Below are 20,854 nucleotides of genomic sequence, written 5' to 3' on the forward strand. Positions count from 1 at the left end.
GATATAAACGTGGGTTTAGATCCAACAACCATTATTCAACTCTTGTACATTATTTTAACTTTTTAAAAAGAAAAACGGGTCCAAACAGGATGCTTTAATCGGGTGAGACCTGAACCAACCCGTATCGGACGGATCAGATCTTTTGATCGCTTAATCCAACGGCGAGTTAACAGGTGACATGAGCATCTTCAAAAGTTTTTTTTAGATTTCACTCTAAATTATTATTTAGAGAGTGATTTACATAAAAATTATTTTTATAACTTTTTAATCTCTAATAATCTTTCTATATCTTGTTTGCACTTTAGAGAGTTATTTATGTTTTCTACATTTATCTAACAGAAATCCGGAATAAAAGATAACTATATTTGACAAATACAACCATTTAGATAAATTATTAATGTATTTCTTTTAAAAAACTTTATTTATATAAATTAAAATAATATAAAATGACTTTTGGATTTGCTCTTAGCCTGCTTTTGGTTCATGTTTCGTATTGTAGCTATCGTGATTTCATAACAGTATCGCAAATTTTATTTTTAGCGTTTCACCTATTCAAGTTGGGCCTCGGTCCCAGGGCCCAGCCCTCAAGAGTCTTGCCGCTCCGCGAGGCCCAGAGCAGATCGACGCGAATTGAGATTCCGCTTCTCCAATCGTCCAATCTGACAATCTCCATCCTCAGATAGAACAGCCTCCCAAGCGACAGAACAGCCTCAGGAGGCACCCCCGCGGTTAGTCTCGAAGCTTCCGTTCGGAACCAGGGTTAGGGTTTCGCGTCCTCCCGTCGTCATCCTCAGCCATGTCCGGGCGCGAGGTCCGCGAGTACACCAATCTCAGCGACCCCAAAGGTGTGCGCCTCCTTCCACTGATTTATCGATTTGCCTACCCTGTTTTCCCCGTTGGGCGTTCTCATCGAATTCCCGAGTTTGGCTCCGTGCATGTGCAGACAGGAAGTTTGGTAAAGGGAAGGATAAGATCGACGATGAGGACATCACCTTCCAGCGCATGGTTGCAAAGGTTAGACCGAATCGTCATGCAACGTCTGTTCCGGCTTACTGTTTTGTTGTACTGCATACATGTATGCTCGTTTTAGGATTTTTTCTGGATTAAATGTAGGTGTTAAGCAATATAGTCATTTCGAAATTTTAATTAGCCATCCAGCTACCTACTTCTGTCAAAAATGTTGCGCTGGTGTTTCTTCCTTGGGGGTGGGGGATGGCAATGGTACTATCAACAAGTTATCTATGCATTAGGAGGTAATTACTATTTAGTGTTGTTGTCTGCTGATAACTAAGTTATGTGCAAGTCTCACAGTGAATAATTTGGATTGTTGAATGGATCTACATGCTAGGTTGAACCTGATTTCATGTACTGTTTATTTTATTTTCATTTTTACAAGGACTAGTGGAGAAGTTAGATAAGGCAGGGGCACGGTGGCAGTAGATTCGAGTTGTTTTTACTGAGCCCAACTTTCAGAATGTTAACGAGGCTGTTAAGAACCAATTTGAATTGTGACAAAAAATGCAGCTTGCAACTGTAGTTAGTTTGTTGGCTTTATGCAGTGAGAATAGGCCTAGACCTTTTGGATCTAAGAGACAATGTTGTGTCTCAGCGAACCATCCATGCATTTGAGCAATTTGTGATTTCTAAATGCTTCGTAGATGTTTCTGTTTTAGACATGCATCCTAGAAATACATTTCGGTTGACTTTGTGGTGAAAAGATTTAGGCTGCAGTCCTGCAGCATTCTTCAGAACAATGCTATTTTGTTGGTAAAATAACATTTTTCGTTGGTTTTAGTCACACGAGGATGCCTTGCTTTTACTTAAATGCTTGATCAAATGACTAAGCATTTCCAATAGGTATCAGTGTACAATGTTCTTATAACATGCCCTGACAGGGATTTTGGTTCTCTACTCGGTGGTTGATACCAACAGATGCAAGAGGTTGCTGGTGATAGGGGAGGCTACCTTCACGGACGAGGAGGTATTTCATGCTTCTTTTATAGGAAGACCCCTGTAAAGTTTGTAGCTCCCTTGTTAACCTTGTTCTTCAGCATTGGACAGCGATGATTTGCTTTACCTGAAAGAGCAAATGGAAGCTGAAGAAGATGCAGAGCGCCTTCTTCGTCATACTGAGAAGCGGGCATTTGCTGCTTTTAAGATATCCTTTATTAATCATCAACAACTTTGCTTTTCCTGTTATACAGTTAATGATACGGTCTGATTAATATGGTTCAGTTAGCTTTTCTGGAAACTTTTCGCACCTTTACAATTCAGTTTCCTTCCGTTCAAATAGTGCAATAGAAACATGTGGTCTAAGCTATCTCTTTGCTATCTTTAACTCTGACATTACAAAGCAGCAATTTTAGCTGATTCTACACCTGCTGTCCCTGTGGCTCTTCGTGTTGAACCTAAACCTAAAAGTGATATAAGGTAAGCTGCCTTCAAGACAGCCCTCCATCTTTTAACAGTACCTTTTCCTTTTATATATATATCCCAAAATGAGCTATATCTTTTCGTTCTTATGATTTGGGTGCTTGCGTTATGGACAGGCAACAAGATCTTTTGAAGAACATTGTTGGGATCAAACCAAAGCGACCAAAAGTTAGCAGCCCTTCACAGCCACCAGATAGCAATAAGCCTAAACATACGGAAGAAGACCCTGTCGGCGAGTTGTCGCCATCACGGAATCCGTTGGGACCATCTCATGGGACTGTGAATCCTGACCACACAGCGCCAAGGTTAGATGAACCAACAGAGGTGAAGCAACAGAACAGAGCTGGAAGTTTGCTTGGTTTAGCTTATGAGAGTTCGGATGAAGAATAGTTGATCATGCGATTCCAATGGGAACTGGACTATTTCTTGTCAGATGTCTGCATTCCAAACGACAGGCCTGGTGTATTGATGAGAGCTCTCACTGAGTCATCCTCAGGTTACGGGTTTGAAACAGCGTGGGTTTGGAACAGTCAGTCACCAGGTCATGCCAGGAGTTTGAAACATTGTGGGTTTAAAACGGCCTTCCTTCATATTTGCAGAGGAAGGCTGCCTCATTTTATCCTCTTTAGTATTTAGCTGTGTAATTGGTTTTATAATTAGATTATATTTAATATTCATAATAAACATTCAAACATCCGATATATATAGACTAAATTTTAGTGCTGGAACCAAACATCCCCTATATTACAGTACATCAGTTTGAGGGTTTGAAGAAATCTCTCTAAATTTTAGTGCTGGAACCAAACACCCCCTAAATTACAGTACATCAGTTTGCGGGGTTGAAGAAATCTCTCTGCATTCGTGGGAAAAAGATTCGGTTTAGACTCGTGGTAGCCACTTTACTTAAGTCTGCCCTATTATCAGGTTGTTTTGCACTAGGATTTAATAAAAAAAACTGCTTTAATGTTGGTATTTGTTACTCCCTATCAGTTACACGTTTTTACATGCCGTTTCCACATAAGGTCAACGCCAAGAAAAATAAATTCGCTGCAATACAACTGTGTTTTGTTTTAACGGGAAGTTCCTCAACTCCCATGTCATTTTTATTTGGAAAGCAGTCCTAAATGTTAAGTTAAATAGCACAACGAAATAGGGGGTTGAAGTCAGCTTAGGCATAAAATTTGCGCGCAGCGTTCAATACGTCAGGTCTGTTGGGCAACAATGTTTTTTTCAAAATCATGATTTTAAATACTGTACTTTGCAATTGTCAATGACAATATTATAGTTTTGACCAACTCAAGAATACCATGTTTTAAAAAAACATTTACTGAATGCAACATTGTAAATTACGATATTTAGACAAGCTAACCATGCCATAAAAACTGAGTTGCAGTAGAGGTTTCAGTACTACAAAAATATCTAGAATACTATGATTTAAAAAATAGTTTTTTACAAATACAACCAAACACCTTATAATATAAAATACTCTTGTATTTCTATAATAAACTGTAATATTTCCTAAAAACTATAAAAAATATTTTACTTCTAAATAGGGCCTTCAATGTGTGCACAACAATTGACAAACACAGTTAGATACCACCAACACTTAAATACCATGTGAACTTGGGCCACAACAGGGGCAGTACTAATAATACTCCTATCTAGCTTTATCGAAACGTCATAGCGGAACATGACCATTTGGTGTGACACAAAAAGAACTTTACAAATTGATCCAGTATCACAAACGCTTGGGGCTTTTATTGCATAAGGATTGAAGGGAATTTAGAGACATAATCTCTTACTAGTAATAGCAAGGGATTGTCTCATGGCTTGTTTTGTTTGGGAGCAAGTGAATTGGAGAGGCTCTCCCCTTGCTCCCAAACAAACCATCAATCCTCTCCAACCAAAAGCCCTCTCCTCTCCGATCCTATGCAACCAAAAGCCCGTGACAAAGAGGCAAGTTCTCGATTCTGTAGCCTTTTCAATTTTAGGTGACTCACGGCAAAAAAACAACAGATTTACATATTTTTCCAGAAGTTTCTGATGCCATAAGCAAAAGATCTCAGGCTGCCCAAAAGACCCGTGTTCGCGGATTCCTCAAGCTTTGGGTTGTCTCCCCTGCATAACACGACATACAAGATTACCATGAAGTCCAAAAATGACACTTTAAAAGCAACACGTTTGCACTTTTTCCAGCTATGCATCACATGGAACAAAAGAAAACAGCTTAGGTTCCATATAATATCTATGACACTGCATACAGGGAACGAAATATGTCCTTTATGAACTATGATGAACTGGGCAGGATGTGTTAAGTGTTAGTTATCTTAGAGAATAGAGCAGCTCGACAAAACAATATTGGCTGTGCATTCTAATACAAGGCTTTCCTAGTTCCTGGTCACCACCTGAATTCTGAGTAAAGCCAGCCAGAAACTAACCGGTTCAGTCTTTCTTGTAAAATCTACCAAGTCACAAGGTTCACTATGTTGCATAGAACTGTCCTCTCAAATATCAGAATTGAAGTGACTCCACAATGACTAGGAATAAATTGGTTGAACCAGTCATTGGCACAAATTGATGGAATTTAAGTTCTGTTTGGCAAAGCTATATTTCCAGGGAATCCAGGAACTACGTGTCAGTTGACCAGTTAGTTAATAGCAATTCTCTACCTAAGTCTAAGGGAAAATTCATCTTCCACAGCCTGAATTAACCAATTGTACACACTAAGTGGCAGAAGCAGTCCTCTTGCCAAGTCCAAGTAGTTGATCATAACAAAAGAACTAAACCATACAGGGCATAACAACTTTTAGCATACTATAAATCTTATCAATTAATTTCAACATGATGGTTCTAATGACACTGAAACAAAAGCATTTTGCACGTAAAAGCCCAATAGGGCAATACCTGGCATGTGTCTTTGCCTCATTCACCGTATCACTTCCACTTTGATCTGATGCGTTTGAATCATTTGCATTCAGATTTTTTTCGAAATTCTTCAAATCAAATTTGTTAGCTTCTATTTCTCTTTGCTGATTTCCAGGATCTGGTTTGTCCTGCACATGCACGATGATCTTAAGACATATGTCCATTTTTATTTTTATTTTTGCTAAGCACAAAAATAACCATCTCAAGAGAATATTTTGGCTTCATACAGTTAGGTCCTTCATTACCTCACTCTCTGTTTGGTCAGATAAAATTCCCTCATTCTCTGTTAGATCAGATAAAGCTGGGGCATCTGCAGTCTTACAGGTTTCTGAAGTGTCCATATCATGTCGAGCAGTCTTTCCACTGTCATCCTTAGGTCTTGAGTGCTCAGGAAAGTGAAACGTTCCTTGACACTGAGCCACCTTACCTTCATCTTTAGATAAGAAGTGCTCAAAAACTTCAGCTGTTCCTTGAGGTTGAGCCACTTCAGCATCATCCTTGGCCATGGAGTGCTCAGAAACTTCTAGTATTCCTTGACTTTCAACCACTCTAGCTTCATCCTTAGGCATGGGGTGTTCAGTGACTTCAACTGTTGTTTGAAGTGGAGCTGCCTTAGCATTACCCAGTGGTAATTTTGCATGATTATATTTCATTTCTTGAAGTAACTCACGCACTGCATAGTAACCACCTCCAATTTGCTGACAGATATTTTTTACAGTAGGAAACTTGCCTTCGTTTGAAGCCCTATAACTGCACTAAATAGAAACACAAGGTTTAAGAGTCACACGAATAACTAACTAACCAGGAAAAAACGCTAACCAGGAAAAAAAAACGTTTTTATAACTCCTAGACATAGTTACCAATCTTTATCAGAAACCTACAGATGTGAATGAGTTCTGCCACATTTCTAATTTCTAAATCTCAAATGTCAACCTTAATGCTGCTTCTGCTTAAAAAAAGCAGAAACCGAACCAAAAGGGTTCAGCTTTTCTGCAGCTACTTTGAAAAGACAACTTTTCTGTAGTACACATTTGAAAGTCGCTTGGACTCTGCTTTTACTGCTTATCCAAGTTCGCTATATTAATAAGCAGAGCAGATGTAGCAAATAGAAACTAAAATATGATTAAAAACAATTAAGTTATAATAAATAAGATAAAAAATATTTTTAATAAAAAGATGAAAAATGGAATTGTAAAATTGATTTATTTGTAAAACAATCATGAACACAAATGTGAAATAGGTTTTAATTAAATATATTGATTAAGAAATATAGTTAAACAAATTGCATATAAACAATATACATTTTGTTTACAGTGGAGAACTAACAACAGTTTGAACCAAACGAGTTTCAGCTTTATTTGCTCACAACAGTTTTTTCACAGCAGACAACTCACAGCTATGTTTTCATAGTTCACAGCCCAACCAAACGCACACTAAGTGTCTATTACTAAGCTCGAGAGCCAAACAGAAGTGCTAATAAGCCGAAAGCTACACAATTGCTACCTATGACCCAAAAAGATAAACTCTACAACCAGAAAATACAGTGAAAAAAAAGTAACCTACTTCTCAACAAATTCCACTATTCGAACCCTCCGCTCCTGCTTTGTAATCCTCTTCAGCCCCTTCGGTGGCGGCTCCTGCGCAGGCAGCGGCGCCGCATGCGCCTTCCCTCGGGAGGTCCGATAGCACGACCGTGGGGGCGCGATAGAGACACCCGCGATCACTGGAAAGAGGGAACATATTAGGCAAATAATATCACATCAATGTCTGCACCGCGGCCAAAACCCAGAGCTTGGATCGAACACGGGAGGCGCGGGGCGAAATAGGCTTGATTACTAGCTTTACTCACCTTTCCTGGAGGCCACGGAGTAGGAGAGGCGCGCGGATGCCTGCATCGCGGAGCGCAATGGCAAATTGCGGAGGGGAGGCGGGCGCCCTAGGGTTTCATGCCATGTCTGACTGGACGAGGCGAGCGAGGTTTTAGCTTGACTGAGAAGGCGAAGAAGGGAGACGGAACTGCCGGGCGGCGGCGGCTGGGTGTTGAGGCCGTGGCCCAACCAAGAATAAGGGCTCTGCATTCCCCCCAAAAACAAAGATTACCGAAGATGCACGGCCCATTGAGTTAAGCAGTCGACTTCGCCCGGGCCAGAGGTAGTCCTTTTCATACTAGAGCATCTCTAATTGAAAAACAACCGTCCAACCGAGCCCTATCAACTCACCCGATTTTGAGAAATTTGTGATTTTGCCACTCTCAATTTTGGTTGTCTGTTATTATGCTATCTCGTGTCTATAACTGGTAGGACCATCTATGTCTATAATTTATAGGTCCGATGACATACTGGCGAATACCGTAAATCATAGTAGCAAAATTGCCAATGTCTCCCCGATTTTCCCGCAAGCCAAAAATTTGTGCTCTAGTGCGAAAATTTGCCAACGTTTCTTCTCCCAATCCGTCGCCCGCTCGGCCACACGGAGCACCTCACCAGCTCCCTCCCTGGCCGGCGACCTGAGCGCCGCCCGCTCATAGGCGCATCCCGTTTGGGCTCTCCCGCGTCACCACCACAGGCGGGGCGACACGTCGTGTCAGCATCCCAAAGAAGTCGTGCGTCTGAGAAGCAGAAGCCAACGGCAGATGCTACTGATCTAGTGCTAGATCGCTGCAACAAAAGCCCAATGCTATATTCCTAGGAGAAGATTAGGTGGCATAATGGGTCGTGGGCTTTGTAATAGCTGATACTTAAACGTTGTGAACAGTGAACGGTGAGAATTATGCTGAGAAATATATCGACAACTATCTTCTCCCCGTATTCCATCCCCTTCTTTCTCCAAAACCATTCTTCTGCTGATTTCCCTCATTATCCAGATCCGGTGCTTGTGGGAGCCTAACAATTGGTATCGGAGACACCGATCTAGGGCTGGCGCACGCCTACTACACGCGCCGCGCGAAGGACTCCGGATCCATGGAGCTCAACCTGAAGATGGCGATCCAGGAATAGTCCAAGCTTCTCCGAGACATCTGTGACCGCCTATCTGCGTAGGACGCACGCTAGTCCACACTCGAGTCCACCGTCGCTCGGAACTCCACGTCCCTACAACATCTGGAGGCCAGTCTCGCCGTCACGAGCCCAGCGTCGATCCGCGCGGATCTCGACGCCCAAGTCGCCGCGACGACCGAGCGCATAGATGACATCGAGGTGGTGCCTCCAACGCGACTCGGGGCCCTAGCATCGGTTTCTGCAACCTTCGAGTCATGGCGGCCCTTCGTCGAGGCTTCGGTCGATGAGATCCACAACTATGTCGATCTACTCCGCGATGAGGTGAAAGGGAATTAGGCGTACACCTATTTCCTAATTGATTTTGGTGGTTGAATTGCCCAACACAAATTATTGGACTGACTAGTTTGCTCTAGATTATATGTTCTACAGGTGCCAAAGGTTCATCTACAACTATACTAAATCGACTGTCCGGAATACCGTAGATTATTCTGGACAGGAGAAGCTTTTTGGAAAAACAGGCCAAGCGCGGACCGTCCGGGCCCTTGCGGCGGACCGTCCGCGACACCAGGATAATCTTCGGACAGAACCAATGCAAAAATCCGAGTCTGCACTATGGACCGTCCGGAGGATAAGCGCGGACCGTCTGAGACCTCGCTCGGACCGTCCGGCCTCAGGCGCGGACCGTCCGGCCTTAGGCGCGGACCGTCCGGTAGGCAAGGATCCGAAAAACCCGAAGGTGACGGGTTCGGAAGAATGAATTATAGCGGCCTCGCGGACCGTCCGGGGTGCACGACCGGACCGTCCGCGACTGGGTCTGTCTGACATCTGACGATGCATTAAATGCAATATAGCCGTTGATATAGCCGTTACTGCTGACTGTTGCATTTTTCAGCCGTTGATCTACAGGGGCGGACCGTCCGGACCTGGCGGGCGGACCGTCCGCGCTCAGCAGAATGGAGTAACGGCTAGGAAGTGGTTGGTGGCTATAAATACAACCCCAACCACCTCCATTCACACAACCAAGCATTCCAACCTTCAACATTCAATACAAGAGCTAGCAATCCATTCCAAGACACATTCAAAGCCTCCATCTCTCCAAGTTTCACCATTGAGAAAAGAGATCATTAGTGATTAGTGACTTGGGAGAGAAAGTGATCTGTGTGTTATTTGTCGCTCTTGTCGCTTGGCCTTTTCAATCGTGCTTTCTTGATTCTTTCATTGCGATCAAACTTACTTGTAATTGAGGCAAGAGACACCAATCTTGTGGTGATCCTTGTAGGAACTTTGTGTTCCAAGTGATTGAGAAGAGAAAGCTCACTCGGTCCGAGGGACCGTTTGAGAGAGGGAAGGGTTGAAAGAGACCCGGCCTTTGTGGCCTCCTCAACGGGGAGTAGGTTTGCGAGAACCGAACCTCGGTAAAACAAATCCGCGTGTCACACTCTTCGTTTGCTTGAAATTTGTTTTGCACCCTCTCTCGCGGACTCGTTTATATTTCTAACGCTAACCCGGCTTGTAGTTGTGTTTATATTTGTAAATTTCAGTTTCACCCTATGCACCCCCCCTCTAGGCGACTATCAATTGGTATCAGAGCCCGGTGCTTCATTAGAGCCTAACCGCTCGAAGTGATGTCGGGAGATCACGCCAAGAAGGAGATGGAGACCGGCGAAAAGCCCACTACAAGCCACGGGAGCACTTCATCGGAAGAGTCCCGCACCAAGAGAAAGGAGAAGAAGAACTCCTCCAAAGGGAAGGAGAAGAAGTCTTCTTCACACCACAAGGAGAAGAAGGAGAAATCCTCTTCTCACAAGACGCGTCGGAGTGGGGACAAGAAAAAGAGGATGAGGAAAGTGGTCTACTACGAGACCGATTCTTCATCGCCATCCACCTCCGGCTCCGACGCGGCATCCGTCACTTCTAAGCGCCAAGAGCGCAAGAAGTATAGTAAGATCCCCCTACGCTACCCTCGCATTTCTAAACATACACCTTTGCTTTTCGTCCCATTAGGCAAACCACCAACTTTTGATGGTGAAGATTATGCTAGGTGGAGTGATTTAATGCGATTTCATCTAACCTCACTCCACAAAAGTATATGGGATGTTGTTGAGTTTGGTGCACAGGTACCATCCGTAGGGGATGTAGACTATGATGAGGATGAGGTGGCCCAAATCGAGCACTTCAACTCTCAAGCGACAACAATACTCCTCGCCTCTCTAAGTAGAGAGGAGTATAACAAAGTGCAAGGGTTGAAGAGCGCCAAGGAGGTTTGGGATGTGCTCAAAACCGCTCACGAAGGAGATGAGCTCACAAAGATCACCAAGCGGGAAACGATCGAGGGGGAGCTCGGTCGGTTCCGGCTTCGCAAAGGGGAGGAGCCACAAAACATGTACAACCGGCTCAAGACCTTGGTGAATCAAGTGCGCAACCTCGGGAGCAAAAAGTGGGATGACCACGAGGTGGTTAAGGTTATTCTAAGATCTCTTATTTTCCTTAACCCTACTCAAGTTCAATTAATCCGTGGCAACCCAAGGTATACACTAATGACCCCCGAGGAAGTAATCGGGAATTTTGTAAGTTTTGAGTGCATGATCGAAGGCTCGAGGAAGATCAACGAGCTTGATGATCCCTCCACATCCGAAGCTCAACCCGTCGCATTCAAGGCGACGGAGGAAAAGAAGGAGTCTACACCAAGTAGACAACCAATCGACGCCTCCAAGCTCGACAATGAGGAAATGGCGCTCGTCATCAAGAGCTTCCGCCAAATCCTCAAACAAAGGAGAGGGAAAGACTACAAGTCCCGCTCTAAGAAGGTTTGCTACAAGTGTGGTAAGCCCGGTCACTTTATAGCTAAATGTCCATTATCAAGTGATAGTGACAGGGGCGACGACAAGAAGGGGAGAAGAAAGGAGAAGAAGAGGTACTACAAGAAGAAGGGCGGCGATGCCCATGTTTGTCGGGAGTGGGACTCCGACGAAAGCTCAAGCGACTCCTCCGACGACGAGGACGCCGCCAACATCGCCGTCACCAAGGGACTCCTCTTCCCCAACATCGGCCACAAGTGCCTCATGGCAAAGGACGGCAAAAAGAAGGTTAAATCTAAATCCTCCACTAGATATGAATCCTCTAGTGATGATAATGGTAGTGATGAGGAAGATAATTTGCGTACCCTTTTTGCAAACCTCAACATGCAACAAAAAGAGAAACTCAATGAATTGATTAGTGCCATTCATGAAAAGGATGAACTCTTGGACACCCAAGAGGACTTCCTTATTAAAGAAAATAAGAAGCATGTTAAGGTTAAAAATGCTTATGCTCTAGAAATTGAGAAATGTGAAAAATTATCTAGTGAGCTAAGCACTTGCCATGAGACAATAGACAACCTTAGAAATGAAAATGCTAATTTATTAGCTAAGGTTGATTCTCATGTTTGTAATGTTTCAATTACCAATTCTAGAAATAATAATGATGATTTACTTGCTAGGATTGATGAATTGAACATTTCTCTTGCTAGCCTTAGAAATGAAAATGCAAAATTGCTTGCTAAGGCTAAAGATTTTGATGTTTGCAATGCTACTATTTCCGACCTTAGAACTAAGAATGATATGCTACATGCTAAGGTTGTAGAATTAAAATCTTGCAAACCCTCTACATCTACTATTGAGCACACTTCTATTTGTACTAGATGTAGAGATGTTGATATTAATGCTATTCATGATCACATGTCTTTAATTAAACAACAAAATGATCACATAGCAAAATTAGATGCTAAAATTGCCGAGCATAACTTAGAGAATGAAAAATTTAAATTTGCTCGTAGCATGCTTTATAATGGGAGACGCCCTGGCATCAAGGATGGCATTGGCTTCCAAAGGGGAGACAATGTCAAACTTAATGCCCCTGCTAAGAAACTGTCCAACTTTGTTAAAGGCAAGGCTCCCATGCCTCAGGATAACGAGGGTTACATTTTATACCCTGCCGGTTATCCCGAGGACAAAATTAGGAGAATTCATTCTAGGAAGTCTCACTCTGGCCCTAACCATGCTTTTATGTATAAGGGTGAGACATCTAGTTCTAGGCAACCAACCCGTGCTAAGTTGCCTAAGAAGAGAATTCCTAATGCATCAAATGATCATGACATTTCATTCAAAACTTTTGATGCATCATATGTTTTAACAAACAAATCCGGCAAAGTAGTTGCCAAATATGTTGGGGGCAAGCACAAGGGGTCAAAGACTTGTGTTTGGGTACCCAAAGTTCTTGTGTCTAATGCCAAAGGACCCAAAACCATTTGGGTACCTAAAGTCAAGAACTAAACTTGTTTTGTAGGTTTATGCATCCGGGGGCTCAAGTTGGATTATCGACAGCGGGTGCACAAACCACATGACAGGGGAGAAGAAGATGTTCTCCTCCTATGAGAAAAACCAAGATCCCCAACGAGCTATTACATTCGGGGATGGAAATCAAGGTTTGGTCAAAGGTCTTGGTAAAATTGCTATATCTCCTGACCATTCTATTTCCAATGTTTTTCTTGTAGATTCATTAGACTACAATTTGCTTTCTGTATCTCAATTATGCAAAATGGGCTACAACTGTCTCTTTACTGATGTAGGTGTCATTGTCTTTAGAAGAAGTGATGATTCAATAGCATTTAAGGGTGTGTTAGAGGGTCAGCTATACTTAGTAGATTTTGATAGAACTGAACTCGACACATGCTTAATTGCTAAGACTAACATGGGTTGGCTCTGGCACCGCCGACTAGCCCATGTTGGGATGAAGAATCTTCATAAGCTTCTAAAGGGAGAGCACATTTTAGGACTAACCAATGTTCATTTTGAGAAAGACAGGGTTTGTAGCGCATGCCAAGCAGGAAAGCAAGTTGGTGCCCATCATCCACACAAGAACATTATGACGACCGACAGGCCGCTTGAGCTACTCCACATGGATCTATTCGGCCCGATTGCTTACATAAGCATCGGCGGGAGTAAGTATTGTCTTGTAATAGTGGATGATTATTCTCGCTTCACTTGGGTATTCTTTTTGCAGGAAAAATCTCAAACCCAAGAGACCTTAAAGGGATTCTTGAGACGGGCTCAAAACGAGTTCGGCTTAAGGATCAAGAAAATTAGAAGCGACAACGGGACGAAGTTCAAGAACTCGCAAATCGAAGGCTTCCTTGAGGAGGAGGGCATCAAGCATGAGTTCTCTTCTCCCTACACGCCACAACAAAATGGTGTAGTGGAGAGGAAGAATCGAACTCTATTAGACATGGCAAGAACCATGCTTGATGAGTACAAGACTTCGGATCGGTTTTGGGCCGAGGCGGTCAACACCGCCTGCTACGCCATCAACCGGTTGTATCTACACCGAATCCTCAAGAAGACATCATACGAACTCCTTACCGGTAAAAAGCCCAATATTTCATATTTTAGAGTCTTTGGTAGCAAATGTTTTATTCTTGTTAAGAGAGGTAGAAAATCTAAATTTGCTCCTAAGACTGTAGAAGGCTTTTTACTAGGATATGATTCAAACACAAGGGCATATAGAGTCTTTAACAAGTCCACTGGACAAGTTGAAGTTTCTTGTGACGTTGTGTTTGATGAGACTAACGGCTCTCAAGTAGAGCAAGTTGATCTTGATGAGATAGGTGAAGAAGAGGCTCCATGCATCGCGCTAAGGAACATGTCTATTGGGGAAGTGTGTCCTAAGGAATCCGAAGAGCCTCCAAATGCACAAGATCAACCATCTTCCTCCACGCAAGCATCTCCACCAACTCAAAATGAGGATGAGGCTCAAGTTGATGAAGTAGAAGATCAAGCAAATGAGCCACCTCAAGATGATGGCAATGATCAAGGGGGATATGCAAATGAGGAAGACAAGGAGAATGAGGAACAAAGGCCGCCACACCCAAGAGTCCACCAAGCAATTCAACGAGATCACCCCGTCGACACCATCCTCGGCGACATTCATAAGGGGGTAACTACTAGATCTCGTGTTGCACATTTTTGTGAGCATTACTCTTTTGTTTCCTCTACTGAGCCACACAGGGTAGAGGAAGCACTCCAAGATTCGGATTGGGTGGTGGCAATGCAAGAGGAGCTCAACAACTTCACTAGGAATGAGGTATGGCATTTAGTTCCACGTCCTAATCAAAATGTTGTAGGAACCAAATGGGTCTTCCGCAACAAGCAAGATGAGCATGGCGTGGTGACAAGGAACAAAGCTCGACTTGTGGCCAAGGGATACTCCCAAGTCGAAGGTTTGGATTTCGGTGAAACCTATGCACCCGTAGCTAGGCTTGAGTCAATTCGTATATTATTGGCCTATGCTACTTACCATGGCTTTAAGCTTTATCAAATGGACGTGAAAAGTGTCTTCCTCAATGGACCCATCAAGGAAGAGGTCTATGTTGAGCAACCTCCCGGCTTTGAAGATAGTAAGTACCCTAACCATGTTTATAAACTCTCTAAGGCGCTTTATGGGCTCAAGCAAGCCCCAAGAGCATGGTATGAATGCCTTAGGGATTTTCTTATCACTAATGGATTCAAAGTCGGAAAGGCCGATCCTACACTCTTTACTAAAACTCTTCAAAATGACTTGTTTGTATGCCAAATTTATGTTGATGATATTATATTTGGGTCTACTAACGAGTCTACATGTGAAGAGTTTAGTAGGATCATGACACAAAAGTTCGAGATGTCTATGATGGGGGAGTTGAAGTATTTCTTAGGATTCCAAGTGAAACAACTCCAAGAAGGCACCTTCATTAGCCAAATGAAGTACACTCAAGACATTCTAAACAAGTTTGGGATGAAGGACGCCAAACCCATCAAGACACCCATGGGAACTAATGGGCATCTCGACCTCGACACGGGAGGTAAGTCCGTGGATCAAAAGGTATACCGGTCGATGATAGGTTCTTTACTCTATTTATGTGCATCTCGACCGGATATTATGCTTTCCGTATGCATGTGTGCAAGATTCCAAGCCGACCCTAAGGAAGCTCACCTTACGGCCGTAAAACGAATCTTGAGATATTTGGCTTATACTCCTAAGTTTGGGCTTTGGTATCCTAGGGGATCCACATTTGATTTGATTGGTTATTCGGATGCCGATTGGGCGGGGTGCAAAATCAATAGGAAGAGCACATCGGGGACTTGCCAGTTCTTGGGAAGATCCTTGGTGTCTTGGGCTTCAAAGAAGCAAAATTCGGTCGCTCTTTCCACCGCCGAAGCCGAGTATATTGCCGCAGGCCATTGTTGCGCACAATTACTTTGGATGAGGCAAACCCTGCGGGACTACGGTTACAAATTAACCAAAGTCCCTTTGCTTTGTGATAATGAGAGTGCAATCAAGATGGCGGATAATCCCGTCGAGCATAGCCGCACTAAACACATAGCCATTCGGTATCATTTTCTTAGGGATCACCAACAAAAGGGAGATACCGAGATTTCATATATTAACACTAAAGATCAATTAGCCGATATCTTTACCAAGCCTCTTGATGAACAAACTTTTAACAAACTTAGGCATGAGCTGAATATTCTTGATTCTAGGAACTTCTTTTGTTAATTTGCACACATAGCTCATTTGTATACCTTTGATCATATCTCTTTCATATGCTATGACTAATGTGTTTTCAAGTCTATTTCAAACCAAGTCATAGGTGTATTAAAAGGGAATTGGAGTCTTCGGCGAAGACAAAGGCTTCCACTCCGCAACTCATCCTTCGCTGTCACTCCAAGCAACTCTCCATTTTTGGGGAGAGAAAGCATGAGCACCAAGCAAAAGGACTCCATCTTTGGTATAATCTTCACTCATTTACTTATGACCAAAGGGAGAGAGAGTAATTTGAGGGCTCTAATGATTCCGTTTTTGGCGATTCATGCCAAAGGGGGAGAGAGTATGAGCCCAAAGCAAAAGGACCGCACCACCACTAATTTTAAAATTGGAGATTTTCAATTGGTAAATTTCAAATTGGTATCTTATTGTGTTCAAAAAAGGGAGTAAGTAGTCTTTCAAAAATGATATATCAAAACCCTCTTGAACACTAAGAGGAGGATCTCACTTAGGGGGAGTTTTATTTAAGTCAAAAGAAAAGCATTTGAAACAGGGGGAGAAAATTTCAAATCTTGAAAATGCTTTACAAATTATTACTCATTTACCTTTGACTATTTGCAAAAGAACTTTGAAAAGAATTTACAAAACAATTTGCAAAATCAAAACATGTGGTGCAAGCGTGGTCCAAAATGTTAAAAACAAAGAAACGAACCATGCATATCTAGTAAGTATTTACATTGGCTCTTTTCCAAGCAACCTTTGCACTTACAATTAGGCAAACTAGTTCAATTATGCACTTCTATACTTGCTTTGGTTTGTGTTGGCATCAATCACCAAAAAGGGGGAGATTGAAAGGGAATTAGGCGTACACCTATTTCCTAATTGATTTTGGTGGTTGAATTGCCCAACACAAATTATTGGACTGACTAGTTTGCTCTAGATTATATGTTCTACAGGTGCCAAAGGTTCATCTACAACTATACTAAATCGACTGTCCGGAATACCGTAGATTATTCCGGACAGGAGAAGCTTTTTGGAAAAACAGGCCAAGCGCGGACCGTCCGGGCCCTTGCGGTGGACCGTCCGCGACACCAGGATAATCTTCGGACAGAACCAATGCAAAAATCCGAGTCTGCACTATGGACCGTCCGGAGGATAAGCGTGGACCGTCTGAGACCTCGCTCGGACCGTCCGGCCTCAGGCGCGGACCGTCCGGCCTCAGGCGCGGACCGTCCGGTAGGCAAGGATCCGAAAAACCCGAAGGTGACGGGTTCGGAAGAATGAATTATAGCGGCCTCGCGGACCGTCCGGGGTGCACGACCAGACCGTCCGCGACTGGGTCTGTCTGACATCTGACGACGCATTAAATGCAATATAGCCGTTGATATAGCCGTTACTGCTGACCGTTGCATTTTTCAGCCGTTGATCTACAGGGGCGGACCGTCCGGACCTGGCGGGCGGACCGTCCGCGCTCAGCAGAATGGAGTAACGGCTAGGAAGTGGTTGGTGGCTATAAATACAACCCCAACCACCTCCATTCACACAACCAAGCATTCCAACCTTCAACATTCAATACAAGAGCTAGCAATCCATTCCAAGACACATTCAAAGCCTCCATCTCTCCAAGTTTCACCATTGAGAAAAGAGATCATTAGTGATTAGCGACTTGGGAGAGAAAGTGATCCGTGTGTTATTTGTCGCTCTTGTCGCTTGGCCTTTTCAATCGTGCTTTCTTGATTCTTTCATTGCGATCAAACTTACTTGTAATTGAGGCAAGAGACACCAATCTTGTGGTGATCCTTGTAGGAACTTTGTGTTCCAAGTGATTGAGAAGAGAAAGCTCACTCGGTCCGAGGGACCGTTTGAGAGAGGGAAGGGTTGAAAGAGACCCGGCCTTTGTGGCCTCCTCAACGGGGAGTAGGTTTGCGAGAACCGAACCTCGGTAAAACAAATCCGCGTGTCACACTCTTCGTTTGCTTGAAATTTGTTTTGCACCCTCTCTTGCGGACTCGTTTATATTTCTAACGCTAACCCGGCTTGTAGTTGTGTTTATATTTGTAAATTTCAGTTTCACCCTATTCACCCCCCCCCCTCTAGGCGACTATCATGAGGTCTCCAAGTGGGTTGCTCCGGCTAGCCAGGCGCCGCCGCTGTAGTACGATTCCGCTGCTGGGATTCTCGACCCGTATCAGCCGGGTTCAGAGCAATCGCCTATGGCCGCCTACAATAACGACGACCCACATGGGCACTGCTTCAATAACAGTCACCGGGGGCATGGTTTTGGGCATCCACATACCCAACACCATCTCCCGACCAATGGTATGCCCAACTTCATGTTCCATCCTCCACCTCCTCTTAGAGATCCTATGAATCAGTATAATGGTCCTCGACCACCAGATGTTGGGTTAGAATCGGAGTTAGGAAAATTACCACGTCTTAACTTTCCTAGTTTCGATGGCGAGAACCCAAAACTTTGGCAGAAACGTTGTGAAGATTATTTTGCCATGTATGGGGTGAGTCATAGGGTGTGGATCAAAGTTGTTACAATGAGTTTTTCAGGGGCAGCTGGTCGTTGGTTGCAGTCTGTTGAGCACAAGTTAGACCACATGACATGGTATGAGTTTTGTCACCTCCCATGTGAGCGTTTCGGCAAGGACCAACATGCCCAACTTGTGCGTCAACTGTTTCATATTAGACAAAAAGGGTCTGTAGTTGAATACGTTGACCATTTTGCTCAATTAGTTGACCAATTGAATAGCTACCAACCCATGTCAGATCCTCTTTACTATACCATGCGATTCCTAGATGGTCTTCGTCATGATGTCAAATCTATGGTTATGATTCAACACCCAAAAGATTTGGATGCTGCGTTTGTTCTTGCTCAAATGCAGGAGGAGATTGTGGAGGCTTCAAGAACTTGGGAGTACAAAAATATGATTCAAGTACATCCAACAAGACTCCATCTCGCGGCCCTTTTCCACTGCCTCCACCGCCCAAGAATGTTCCTAACAAGCCAGTGGACTCAAAAGCAACAGAACATCTAACAGACCGCCTCTCATCCGTTTATGCATTTCGAAAAGCTCAGGGCCTCTGCTACAAATGTGGACTCTCCTATTTCAGGGGTCATCAATGTCCGGATACAATTCAGCTTCACTTGGTAGAAGAACTTTGGAATCAGTTTCAACCTCCGTTTGAAGATACTCATTCACTATCGGAAGTCGAGGCCGAGCTCAGTGTACTTCATCTTTGTCAGTCGGCCGAGGCTACTGGAGCACATCTGAAGACCATGCAGATTGTCGGTGAGCTGGCGGGATTTTCAGAGCTCATTTTATTGGATTCAGGCAATTCAGTTTCATTTGTCAGTTCCACCATAGCCAAGCACTGTCCACGTATTGTTCCCCTATCAACTCCTTTATGGGTCCAAGTAGCAAATGGTACTCAGGTGGCATGCGTTTCATAAGTGCTTGCAGCTGATTGGTCTATCTAGGGTTACCATTTCACCTCTAACCTCAAGATATTGGATATTCCAACTTATGATATGATTGTGGGGATGGATTGGCTTTCCACTCATAGTCCTATGGTAGTGCATTGGGCAGATAAGTGGCTATCCATGTCAACAAATGGCAATTCTAAAAAACTTTTCGGTGTGCAGACATCACAGACCCATAGTGCTTTAGTACAACTCTATAGCATGGATGTTGTTGACCACTTGTTCTCAAATGCTATAGATCAAGAACAAGGCAACACAATTGTTAATGATTAAAGACCTTCGTCCTTCGAGGCATTATTTCCTTTCGGATATAATGATCTTCAGACGAAGGTCATGAAGGACATACCTTCATCATTTCAGTATATAAATATGAAATATAAATATACACATAAATAAGAATGCGAAAGAACATTGAGAAATAGAAGATAATGATCAAATCCTCACAATTTATTTATATTTATATCCACATATCAAAATCAACATTTAATGATATTTATAATACAATGGTACATTGGGTTCGTCAGAAGGTGGGGATGCAAAGATGGCGCGGAGAGAGAGATTACAATCCAGCCTGAGCAGTACGGTGTTACTGTTCATCTATTTATAAGCACGGGATGCAACCCGGATAAGATTACATTCATACCCCTGACATTTACTCTTATTTATATTACAAATTATCAAGGACTAAGTAGTCTTTTCCGCCTTAGGTCGGTTTTGTCTTTCATCCAACCTGAAGCTCCTTTAGCCACAGCTTCGGCGTCCATCCTTGTCACCTTCGGGTTGTATCTTCATATCACACATGCCTTTATCATGAGAGAACTTTCATCCCTAAAGCCAAAGCTTCCTGTAATAGTCTATATCATACTGAAAACATATGGTTAGTCACGTTTTTGAGGACCTTCAGAAGAGGAAGGCCCCCAACAGTAGCCCCTTGCAGTATTAATTTGTTTTCTTTGTAACAAATTTAGACTACGACGTGAACGAAGGCCTTTAGCCGAAGGTCTAAAAAATCGCCTTCCCTTCGCTAGAATAGCGAAAGACACCGACATGTAGGACCCACCAATTTGTGAGGCACTAGGCATATAAATAGGGACTCGCATTGATAGCATTTGCTGCATTTTTTTAGCCGCGTACACTGTGCTCATCGTTCTAAATTTTCTTGCTCTTCTGAGTTTTGATTGAATTGTGAGCTTCGGCATTCCAACAAGACTTTATGGCTGGCGAGAAGAAGACTGACGACCCAACTCTTTCCGGGTTTTACAAAGCTATGGAAGAGACCAACGCATAAAAGATTGCTCGTGAGACGCTGGAATATCTGAAAGTTCCAGTGACAATGAAGATTTTGATGTAGAGAGTGGGAACGAAGGTGCCGAAGATCGGCCCTGGCGACCCAGTCATACTATCTTCGGGAAATCAACCATCAAACAAAGTCAAATTTATGCAATGAAGGGAAGGT

At 43.3% G+C, this 20,854-nt stretch overlaps 2 protein-coding genes and 1 pseudogene across 4 annotated transcripts; 2 read left to right on the top strand and 1 right to left on the bottom strand.

The window, feature by feature from the left end:
• The first annotated feature begins 595 nt into the window (after positions 1-595).
• On the top strand, positions 596-3,209 carry LOC100276825 (uncharacterized). Of its 2 annotated transcripts, none has more exons than XM_035966830.1 (6): positions 596-845; positions 944-1,014; positions 1,933-1,981; positions 2,052-2,158; positions 2,351-2,430; positions 2,550-3,166. In XM_035966830.1, exons 1-6 carry the CDS (start codon positions 797-799, stop codon positions 2,821-2,823), a joined length of 630 nt encoding a protein of 209 aa, XP_035822723.1. In that variant the 5' UTR covers positions 596-796; the 3' UTR covers positions 2,824-3,166. The 2 variants fall into 2 exon arrangements, with proteins under 2 accessions (XP_035822723.1, NP_001144006.2); NM_001150534.3 differs by having other exon boundaries at positions 679-845; positions 1,896-1,981; positions 2,550-3,209.
• A 789-nt stretch (positions 3,210-3,998) lies between these two features.
• On the bottom strand, positions 3,999-7,384 carry LOC100276558 (uncharacterized). Of its 2 annotated transcripts, NM_001150318.2 has the most exons (6): positions 7,208-7,384; positions 6,922-7,081; positions 6,089-6,108; positions 5,604-5,947; positions 5,338-5,486; positions 3,999-4,551 (listed from the first exon to the last, which is right to left on the bottom strand). In NM_001150318.2, the coding sequence occupies exons 1-6, from the start codon at positions 7,251-7,253 to the stop codon at positions 4,452-4,454; spliced, it is 819 nt and encodes a 272-aa protein (NP_001143790.2). In that variant the 5' UTR covers positions 7,254-7,384; the 3' UTR covers positions 3,999-4,451. The 2 variants fall into 2 exon arrangements, with proteins under 2 accessions (NP_001143790.2, NP_001307184.1); NM_001320255.1 differs by having other exon boundaries at positions 4,025-4,551; positions 5,604-6,108; positions 7,208-7,379.
• A 934-nt stretch (positions 7,385-8,318) lies between these two features.
• LOC118477077 (uncharacterized) lies at positions 8,319-19,368 on the top strand (annotated as a pseudogene).
• Positions 19,369-20,854: the final 1,486 nt, after the last annotated feature.

This window comes from Zea mays, chromosome 4 (assembly GCF_902167145.1).
Source record: "Zea mays cultivar B73 chromosome 4, Zm-B73-REFERENCE-NAM-5.0, whole genome shotgun sequence".
Lineage (NCBI taxonomy): Eukaryota > Viridiplantae > Streptophyta > Magnoliopsida > Poales > Poaceae > Zea > Zea mays.